General features: G+C 44.1%; 2 protein-coding genes across 4 annotated transcripts in view; one reads left to right on the top strand and one right to left on the bottom strand.

The window, feature by feature from the left end:
• The window catches only part of LRWD1 (leucine rich repeats and WD repeat domain containing 1), a 26,234-nt gene extending 20,787 nt beyond the window's left edge, over window positions 1-5,447 (top strand). For all 3 annotated transcript variants that reach the window (XM_081172965.1, XM_081172964.1, XM_081172966.1), the window contains 5 exons: window positions 38-181; window positions 1,434-1,531; window positions 3,573-3,731; window positions 4,599-4,723; window positions 5,033-5,447. In XM_081172965.1, coding sequence (XP_081029091.1) covers window positions 38-181; window positions 1,434-1,531; window positions 3,573-3,731; window positions 4,599-4,723; window positions 5,033-5,173 — 667 coding nt within the window. In that variant the 3' untranslated portion in view covers window positions 5,174-5,447. The remainder of the gene's footprint in view (window positions 1-37; window positions 182-1,433; window positions 1,532-3,572; window positions 3,732-4,598; window positions 4,724-5,032) is intronic.
• A 328-nt stretch (window positions 5,448-5,775) lies between these two features.
• Window positions 5,776-10,258, bottom strand: POLR2J (RNA polymerase II subunit J). Its single transcript, XM_081173255.1, has 4 exons — window positions 10,110-10,258; window positions 9,001-9,090; window positions 7,044-7,218; window positions 5,776-6,014 (listed from the first exon to the last, which is right to left on the bottom strand). Exons 1-4 carry the CDS (start codon window positions 10,160-10,162, stop codon window positions 5,979-5,981), a joined length of 354 nt encoding a protein of 117 aa, XP_081029381.1. The 5' UTR covers window positions 10,163-10,258; the 3' UTR covers window positions 5,776-5,978.
• Between the last annotated feature and the right edge of the window lie 659 nt (window positions 10,259-10,917).

Consider the following 10,917-nt stretch of genomic DNA (forward strand, 5'->3'; position numbering starts at 1 on the left):
ATGGAAGGTGGGAACTAAAATGTGCTTCATTTGCCAGACATCTGATGGTGCTAGAGACCATTGCCACACCCCTACGCATCGCCCTCGTGCCCTCTTGCCCAGACCGATACTTGGTGGCTGGCTGTGAGCAAGGTTGCTTTGCTTGGGACATTAGACTGGATGAAAAGCAGCAGAAAAACAGGTAAGTAAATCATGCCTGGTGTTACCAGGGCAGGGGAGGTAGAGAGTGGTAATTATACCATGTAAGCACATTTCATACAGCTAGACCAGTTATGATAATTTTACAAAGATTATGTATTCAGTTTAGCTTTCCTTGCTGGGCAGGGGTTCTCTAGGGCCTCAGTTGATTCTCATGACATCTTCAATAGATAGTGATAATCTAGGAAATTGAGTATAGCACTGGCATAATTCCATAACAGGCAACTTACTCAACTGCACCCAATCCAATCAGAAAATAGAGGTGGCACACTTGCATAATTGTATCTATATGCAAATAAGCTTAGGGTGCTATTATCAAATTCAACCACCCTGTACGATGGCTGCAGCTTCCACCTTGACGCTGAAGATAGTTTTGTAATTTATTGCTATAAATCAGGGGGCACAGGTCATGGTGCGGCTGTTGTTGGTAACTCGTTAAAAGAAGTACATAACTTGCTATTGTGCTCCAGTTTGTTCTGGTAAAACAAATGGTACTTTTTTGTCCATTGGGTCAAACTGCCCTGTTCAGAGTTTTTGCTGACCTCAGTACATGGAGATGCCATAAGCAAAGAAAAGAAAGAAGGTAGTAAATATAGTGAGAGAAAATAGAGAACAGGTAACATGTATCTTAGGCTAGGATTTCCAATTTGTTTCTTCTCAGAAACCGGAGAAAGTACTGTAAATAATTCTTGATTTCCTCTATAACTTCTGACAATTCACACCTTTTTCTCTGCCCTGTCATTACGTTGAGCACAGATTTATGGATGATGAGGGATTTTGAACCAAGGTCTCCTAGTATTAAATCCATCTGGAGACCGTAAGTTCATCAAAACATAGAGAGATGCCTGTTTGTCCACCTTGCTTTAGGACTGGGCTATTCTGACAGGTCGTACTTTCCAGAGTCTAAGGCAGATGGCTTTCCCATCATCTGCCTACCTACCTCATCCTTTAAAATAGCAATACCATGTATGGAATCTGGGTTGTTCTGCATGCAAAGCACATGTTCTGGCATTCTGAGGTCACACCCCCATAGACACTTGCAATATAATTGCTATGGTTTTTCAAAACTTGCTCCTCTGCTATGTGAACCACAAACTTACTTTTATTTATGCATTAAAAATTGCTGAAAACTGAAGACATGAGTTACTCTTTAATTGTACAGTTATGGTGCTTGCACAATAGTGTTGCACAATACTTTTTTTAAAAAAGTGATCTTGTTCTTCCCAATGTTCCAGACCTTATGAAGTAGAATTCCAGTTCCCAGATGATGAGGGGAATGAAACAGCTTCCCATCGAGTGGATGGTCTGGCCTTTTTGAATGAAGACATTGTGGGTAAGAAATTTGCATTCAGATAGGTTAGCACCTGCAACTGCATGCGTAAGATGACATTGTTTCAGTGGCCTGGTTCACATGTAACACTAAGCCAAACCTGGCTATGTGTGAATGAGCAAGTGTGTGGGGACTCAAGAGGAAAAATTGTGGCTGCTTTGCCAGCTGCTGCACAACCTTGAACTAAGCCACATGTTCAAACCCAGAGTTGTCATTTGTCTCTGTCCATACAAACTTTGAACTGTGGCCAAGGTTTGTTCTTGGCTCACTATTTTGTTTGCCTGGAAGAAGCAAACCATGTAACAATAAGTCAAACTGTGGCTTAGTTTTGGATAGTTGCAGCAGCAGCAAGGCCAGAGGGGGAAGGAGATGGAGAACATAATACTTTCAAAGGACTCTTATCATTTTGATGATTCCATACAGAACTAGTTACTTTCAGGTACTGTATGCAGTGAATGTCCATTCCGGAACACTGAAAAGAATAAGCTGTTAAAATCTATGGTGGCCATCAATCTTGAATTGTTTTGTAGAAAGATGATAAAAGATATTGGGAGGCATTTAATGCATAGAAAAATTAGTGAAAGTCTTAATTATAAAAGACATTTTAAAATGATCATATGTAATCACTTGGTATGATGATGAGAGCAGATCTGAAGAGTTAAGTGATTTTGAGTGATGATAACATTGGGTTGCAACTGCTAAGATTGCTGTGATCCTTTGATTGGTGAACTAAAATCATGTGTGTAACCTGGAAGTGTATATGAAAGATTGCTGTGGATGTGATTCTTCGCAGCCTCTTTATTTTTGAGGTTGCCCCTATGCACATTCCCTATGCACATTTATATTTCAATAAAGGCCTATCTTTTCACTTGAAGCCTGCATCCTTTTTTTCTGGGTGTCTGGAAGGAATATATTCAGTCTAGAAACCGCTCTTAAATTTCTCCATCTACTCATACACTCCCTCATTCACACTTAGGCAGGGTCTTGCATAGTGTTGTGTGAAGTGGGACAATGTTTGTTGAGATGTTTTAGTTACGCCTTTGGCGTACTTCCCCAGCTTGCTTTCTTCTTTTGCACTTAGAAACATCTTTAATAAAATGGCTCTTTTTAGAAAAAGAAGAAACATATTCTAGACAAATTGGCAGTAAGTAGACTCAAAAATCCCTTTGAGCTAATGCACACATTTAAAGAAAGAGATAAAAGTAGACTAAATGCCAGAGAAGATGGGTTAGAAAAGTTTACAAACTATTTGGTCAAAGCTGATGACCTTCAGTACCAGGGTACAGCATTGACTCCCTCCCATTTCCATGCTTGCCAAGTCATAAGAGATAAAGATAATGTTGCACTTTGATGACGTCTCTACAGAGAATGGGAAACCTCTTTCGTTCCTCATTTCAGGGTTTATGCTTTGTGAACCTGTTATCTTTATTGAAAGGCCCCAAGTCTTCCACATAGCTCCCCCTCCTTGGTGATTCTTATAGAACAGCAAGTATTCTGCACTCCATGTATGACAAGCTCCTCTCTTAAGTCATATGATACCAGTCCTAAATGTGCACACATAGGTGGAGTAAGTCCTATTTAATTCTGTGGAACCTACTTCTGGATAGAGATGTTGGTATGCAACTGCACTGCAAGTTACTCTGAGAAAAAATGTATGATTGAATCAGGTGCAGTATGGGGTCCCTCAGCTTCACTTTAAGGTTATGACTTCCTTTGGCTTTCTTTGGCACATTACCAGAAAGTAAATTTTGTGTTGCCATTATTAACCACCACCTTCTGTCAGGCCATAGGAACATAGGAAGCTGCCTTGTACCGAGTCAGACCACTGGTCCATCTACAGTAACTGGCAGTAGCAGCTCTCCAGGATTTCGTGGAGTCTTTCTCATTCCTGCTTAGGGAAACGATGCCTTCTGCATACAGAGCGAGTGCTCTCCCACTGAAAATTAGTAACTTAACTGATAAAAGCTAATTTCATAGGAAGATGCAGTGTTCTGGCAGCAGGCACACTACCTAGCAAGGCATGTTTCTTTTCTCTCCTCTGCAGTTACCAAGAGTTCTAAGACAGGGTCCATAAATCTCTGGAGCTGGAGCCGCTCCTTCAAGCAAGGGAAGGGGGGTCGCAGAACAGTGCAAGCCATCATCCTGGCTGAACTGGAGTGGTCCTCAACAGATCTGCCTTACCTCACCCTCAGCACGTGTCCGAGTAAGTGTCTCCCATACTGCTGACCCTGCCCTTTTCACCAGTGCTGCTGGTGCCTTCTGCCACTTAGGTCCCTGGGAGCTCTGAGCATCTAGAGGTGCTGGGTGGCAGGCTCTGCCCTCTCACGTCTCTCGGGCATTGTATTTCATGAAGTGTGACATGCTGGCCACCTGGCTTCCATCTCAAAAAGCATGACAGCACCAGATAAGCCCACCTGGAGGGAGGCTGTGTAGCTGCAGCATCACTAGTGTCCAGTTGAAAGTGGGCATTGATAGCAATGCTGAGCAGGAGCAGTGAATCCAAACTTTGCCAGGAAGTGGCCTATGACAGCAGAATAATAGAGGAATGCCCCCCCAACGTCCAGACTACCTTTTCCCATGCTTGGAGCAAAGGCCAAGTCAAGGGTGTGCCCTGCTCTGTGCATTGGGCTGGTGACAACCTGAGACAGCCCTGTGGTGGTTGCAGGAGCCAGGAAATCCTGAGCTGGTCCAACAGCAGCAATGTAGAAGTCTCCTATAATTATCATCTGGGATTCCTTTAACACCACAGTCAAAAATACATTAGTCAGAGAGAGTGTTGGGCAGCTGGGTGGGCAGTACACAAAGAGCATCTTTAATCTCTCTTAAGACTCCGTGTTAGATGCAGGCCTTAGAATTCTTCCCCTAGTTCCCAGTCAGGAAGAACAAACTCTGGCAAACCACACCTCTAGCCTGAGTCTGTGCTGCAACGGGTATCCAGTGGGACAGAGCTGGGCAAGATCTGGCCTGCTTTGACTTCTCCATCTTACAGGTGCACTCAGGCATCTTTGAATTATATCCTTCTGACTGAAACCGTAAGATTGATTTGATTTGGACCCTTTTGCTTCTGCAGCAGAAGAGTACGTGTTCTGTGGTGATGAGAAAGGAAGTGTCTGGATGTATGACCTCAGCAACCACTTGTCCACTCTGAGTGCCACAAAGGAAGAGTCGTCAGTTAAGAGAATAGGGCCTTCGCAGGTACAGGGGCAATTTATCTTTCTGGGGTTTGTGTCCTGATGTTCAATTATGGGACAACAGGTACAAATGTTTATTTGATTTCAAATATGTCACTGGCTATTTAGAGGTTAAAGACATTTTGAAAGATACAGTAAATCACCTTTGAAAGAGTTTTCTTAACTCTAGAATTTTGTATAGGATGAAAAATGGTTTGGAATATTTAATAAAAATGTTTTTATACTGCATTCTAGAAGAAGGTGTACTGCAACAAGGTTGAATTGTATATAAAATGAGACAGTAAGCTCTTCCCTCTCAATCTTTTCTGCTTAGGTCCTGAAGTGGCCAGAATTGAAAGCAAATGGTGAGCTGCTGACAGATGTCCTGGTGAACAATGTAGTCACAGACCCCACCTTCACTTACCTGGTTGCTCTCACCGACGTAAACATTGCCGCAATATGGAAGAAAGCCTAGGTGTTCTGGCGTGGCCCCACAAAAGGAGCCACATTTTTCGCCCACATATCAGTAGTGCAGTATTTGTGACCGTTCTGGAAATAACCAAGGTTGGGGTGGGGTGGGGATTTAAACTTCATGTGAATTAATTCAAGGAAAATCAACTGAAGGGTTGGCCGGAAGCCTGTGCTGGCCAGTACCCACATCTTTTAACTGTGACTTTTACTTTTATTGGTGTTTTAAAGTGTATTTGTTTTATAGAAAGACAGTATTTAATAAAACTTGATAAAAGCTAGCTGAAGTTCTTTTTAAATTATGGCAGGCAGGAGAGTTGACAGGGACCACTTTGCTGAGCACTAACAACTTGCATATATCAATTAAAAGCAACACAAACACCCTCAAAATTGGGGAAATGTTAAATATGTTTGAGTAGATGGAGCGTTTTAAGTAGTGGTTGGGATTAATTAGAATTTAACGAAGTTGTGTACTTTGCAGGTAGGGTTCAGATCCTTAACCTTAGAACAGAACCCTTTCCCCTCATACTATTGAAACATGGCACACAAATGATATTAGCTTTGTCTTCTTCAGGTCTTTACCAATCTTTTCAAACAAAGCAACTTGGATGAAAAACATAAGAATAATTTATTAGCTAAAAAATAAAATAAATCAACGGGATCTCATGTCCAGCTGCCTTCTACACATATACACACATTTCTTAGAGGATGCAGAGCAATGTAAAGGCATAATTAAACACTTGCTATTAGCCTGCTATATAAGGAAAAACTAAATTATGCATTTACAACAGATAGGCAAAAATGTCATGTACTTATTCAATTCCTTCTTGTTTGTCTTTGATGGCAACCTGAAAGAGAGGCAGAGAATAAGTCTTTGAGTGAAGTTTGATCCAGTTTCTCACAGAAATCAACTATTTTGTGGTAGAGCAGGAACAAAAGGGGAAAAACAATTTCAATGAAGGCTCAAACAGAAAGTAGGGGTTACATAAAGCCAGTTTAAAAGACCTTTCTTTTCTGCAGTTAATCACCTGTACTTACTACAGAAGAGAAAAGAGTCTGGACTTCAGGTGGGTTGTATCCCATCCTTAGCCACAGCAGAATTACCAAAGGAAAACAGCAGAACCACACAGGGCTCCAAACTTTGTGTTGCAGAGGTGGTTCTCTCACCCTCCATGGCAAACTGAATCAGATGAAATTCCCTCCCACTCACTATGAATGCTACTGCTGCCCAGGGACTAGCTCATCCCTACAGATTTCTTTTTTTCTGAATTGGTGGATTCCATTTTGGGCCACACCCATTCAAACATGTAGCAGGGATGAGGACAGAAAACATTAGGGTGGGGGGAGCTCTGTGAAAAGTGTATTGAAATTTAAGAAAGGAAGGAGGATAAAGTCTCAGCACTTTTGAGAGAAAGGAGTCCTAAGGAAATGGTCCTGAGTCTCCCAAAATCTCATTGGTGCTTCAAGTGCCATACGACTGCCCCATGTTGAAAAGTGAGGAACCAGCAGAGGTCTTACCAGGAATACTCCCACAAGACACCTCATTATAGGGGGAGCTACCCCTAGTTGAATGTGTCTCCCTATCAAGAGAAAATGGCTCATTTTTGCCATTAAACAGTGTTTGAACCCCTGGGTCAGTCCACCCTGGATGGCTCTCAAAACATCTATCCCTGGGGTCTGAAAGGATAGATAATGCCTCTGCTTCACCTGGGTGATGGTGGATTAACCCATCTGGCGGCATGCCAAGCAGTCACCACCCAAGCGCAGCTTCTTACCCAGTTCACAGCTATATTTCTTGAGGCAAAGAGGAGACACCTCCCACTGACAGGTCATTCCATAAAAGCAATGCCAAGGCAACTTTAAATGCGCCAACTTACCCGGAACCTCTCCTCAAGGAGGGAGAGCTCGCTGATGAGATCTGTGATGGCGTTGGTGAAGGCTTCTTGGGGACTGTAATCAGGGGTGGTTTGGACACGAATGATGATCTTATGCTCCAGTGGATGAGGGACCTTGTACCCTGCAAACAGCACCTGAGGGTCTTTCAATAACTGCCTGGGAAGGGGAGGAAGAAAAGGGACACACATAAAGTATACTGTGAAAAATGTGGTTTGCCTTGCTAGATCAGACCGAGGACCAGCTACCTTAGGCCAGAGGAGGACAACTAAGATGGTGAAAAGTCTGGAAACTGCGGCTGGGTGATAACTGGTTTTCAACTTCATGATATACCAGCAGCTAAATACTGCAATAGACTGATTCATCACAATGTCTGAAATGCATATTGGCTGTTGCTTCCTCCTCACCCAAGGGGAGAAGGAAGCAGCTGAGCTACATCACCCAGCTTTACAGCTGAGCAAGACTCCATACCACATCCAGCTCAGAGGAGCTTCCTTAAAGGTGCAGGCAGATGGAGCCTGAGAAGGCCTATAAAGTATGGTTAAAAGATGAGAACATGTAGCCTGCAGAAGGAAAGATCAAGTGGAGATGTGAAAACTATCTTGAAATATCTGGTGGCTGCTGTGCAAACCACAGAGCAGACTTCTCTATACTGGCAGCACTATTATTATTATTTTTAATTAAGTTTGTACACCGCTCTTCATCAGTAGATCTTACGGAGGTTCACAGCATAAAATGACAATGTAAAAAATCAAAATACATAATAAAAATATGAACAAAAAAAACCTGATAATCCCCACTCCCAAAACACATTTAAAAGGGCATTGGGTATTGGCCAAACATTCTCATGTTGCCACTCTCCAAAACTCTTGTGAAGGGGCACACGAAGAAGGGCCTCAGTGGATACAGTGGTACCTTGGGTTACAGACACTTCAGGTTACAGACTCCGCTAACCCAGAAATAGTACCTTAGGTTAAGAACTTTGCTTCAGGATGAGAACAGAAATCGTGCAGTGGCAGGCCCCATTAGCTAAAGTAGTACCTCAGGTTAACAGTTTCAGGTTAACAACGGACCTCCAGAATGAATTAAGTTCTTAACCCGAGGTACCACTGTAATTGGGCCTTTTCTGCAATGGTTCCCTGTTTGTGGAATGAACCAGGGAGGTTCAACAGGATCTTAAACTAGATTGGCTTAAGCAGGCTCTTAAATAATTTTAAATGTCAGGATCTTATGATCTTAAATGCCAATTAGGAGCAGAGTCTACTACAGGGATGGCTATCCAGATGTCAATTCCCATCAGCCCTAGCCAGCATAGTCAAGGGTCCATGATGATGGGAGTTGCAATCCAACAATATTTAAAGGCCACAGGTTCACTATATCTGATGCTATTCTCTACTTCGGGCATAAGATCCAAGGAACTGCGGTCTCCAGAAGGAGCTTGACTTCTTTCCTTGGGGCTGGAAGGAAGTGGCAGAACATTACTACTAAAACCTCTAATAAACATGCCACATTTTACTTTCCCAGCAGCCTATGTAACATCCTTGCTTTCAGTAATTTAGCCAGTCAAAAACACTTGACAGTGTCCAACAAACTCACTTTTTCATAGGTATATTTCTATCAATTTACATGCCAAGGGCTCCCATAGGTAATCTGGGGAAGATCACCCAGAGCCTACCAGGAGTATGGAAAAGCAACAATCTCATTGTCTCCTTGACCAGGCATAGGCAAACTCCGGCCCTCCAGATGTTTGGGACTACAATTCCCATCATCCCTGACCACTGGTCCTGTTAGCTAGGGATGATGGGGATTGTAGTCCCAAACATCTGGAGAGCCAAAGTTTGCCTATGCCTGTCCTTGACCATCATGCTAGTTTGAGACAGGTGTTGCTTTCAAACAACCCCACCCAAACCTTGCTGTAAAACGAGAGCCATTGTTACTCACGACTTAATGATATTCCCCAGAGTGTGATCTTCCTTGTTGATGGTAAACAGGCAGGCATTCGGCACTTTGGTATCCTTATTTATTGTAATCCTGGAAGGAAAAGGTGGAGCAGGGAAGAGACTTTTAAAAACTGTTTTGAAAATGCAAGGCTAATTTCAATGCCATCTAATACAAGACTTTCCTTGATAGGAGGCAAGGCTTGTTGCATCAGCTTTGCCGAAAACCCAACTTCATCAGGCCCTAACTTTGCAAGTCCTGAAGCTCACTGGTTGACTCTTGGGAAGGTCACGGCCTCTCAGCCTAACCTACCTCCCAGGGTTGTTGTGGGGACTAAAGGGGAAGGGGGGTGGGAACTATGTACGCCACCTTGAGCTCCTTGGAAGAAAAAGTGAAATATGACAGCAGAGACATCACTTTGCCAACAAAGGTCCGTATAGTTAAAGCTATGGTTTTCTCAGTAGTGATGTATGGAAGCGAGAGCTGGACCATAAAGAAGGCTGATCGCCGAAGAATTGATGCTTTTGAATTATGGTGCTGGAGGAGACTCTTGAGAGTCCCATGGACTGCAAGAAGATCAAACCGATCCATTCTGAAGGAAATCAGCCCTGAGTGCTCACTGGAAGGACAGGTCGTGAAGCTGAGGCTCCAATACTTTGGCCACCTCATGAGAAGACAAGACTCCCTGGAAAAGACCCTGGTGTTGGGAAAGATGGAGGGCACAAGGAGAAGGGGACGACAGAGGACGAGATGGTTGGACAGTGTTCTCGAAGCTACCAGCATGAGTTTGACCAAACTGGGGGAGGCAGTGGAAGACAGAAGTGCCTGGCGTGCTCTGGTCCATGGGGTCACAAAGAGTCGGACACGACTAAACAACACCAAAACTGCAAAAATAGATAAATGATCTCGGCTTCCACACAAGCTAGAAACTTAATGAAGCGCGATTCTGGTCCACCCCATGGCGCCCAGCAAGTGCCGCCCAGGCCCCCCCAACCCCCACGGGCGATGCTCTTCCACTGATATGTGGTCCCCCTTCGTTTCCACCCAGACCCCAAGATGGTCACAGGCCTCCCCGCTGCCCAGGCCATTGTAGCTTTCCTCCCCTCACTCACTTCTTCTCTCCTTCGAAAAGCAGGAAGGACTCGAAGGCCGGAGGCGCGTTCATCGCTCCCCGCTCGTTTGTTTCGGCTCCCGGCGCAACAGGGAAAACCGCTTCTGGGTTGGAGTCACGCTTCCGCTTCCGGGTGATTTTCACGCGCTCCCCCAGTCCGTTCGGAGTGAAGAGCGATCGCTTTCATACCTATAGCTCCTCCCTCTGGCGGCCACGGGGAGGAAGCGCAACCCGCCGGGCTTATTATCCCCTTCCCAAGATTTCTTTACCTCCCCCTTGTGGACAGAGGCGGAAACGCAAGCTCCCGCCACGCGCGCGCGCGCTCTCCCTCGATTTAAATGGGAAATTAACATTAAAATGTGGGAGGCTTCAAAAACCAGATGAATCGTTTGTTGAAGGCAGCAGCCCCTTTTTTAAAAAAGCTTTCAGATAGCTGCTATTTATTTTTGTCTTTTTTTAAAAAAAGACCACCCCTTCATATGTTATGTGAGTTTCAATTTTGCTAGCTGCTTTCAACATCAAGGGGTGGGGATGGAAATTGAAGCCCTATGCAAAATCATAATAAATTAATATACAAGTACTGTACATTCACTTTTCAAGGGAGGCGGGTGGTGCTGTGGGTTAAACCACAGAGCCTAGGACTTGCTGATCAGGTGGTTGGCGGTTCGAATCCCCGCAACGGGGTGAGCTCCTGTTGCTCGGTCCCTGCTCCTGCCAATCTAGCAGTTCAGAAGCATGTCAAAGTGCAAGTAGATAAATAGGTACCACTCCAGTGGGAAGGTAAATGGTGTTTCTGTGCACTGCTCTGG

This window comes from Podarcis bocagei (genome assembly GCF_964188305.1).
Source record: "Podarcis bocagei genome assembly, chromosome: 15".
Taxonomy (NCBI): Eukaryota; Metazoa; Chordata; class Lepidosauria; order Squamata; family Lacertidae; genus Podarcis; species Podarcis bocagei.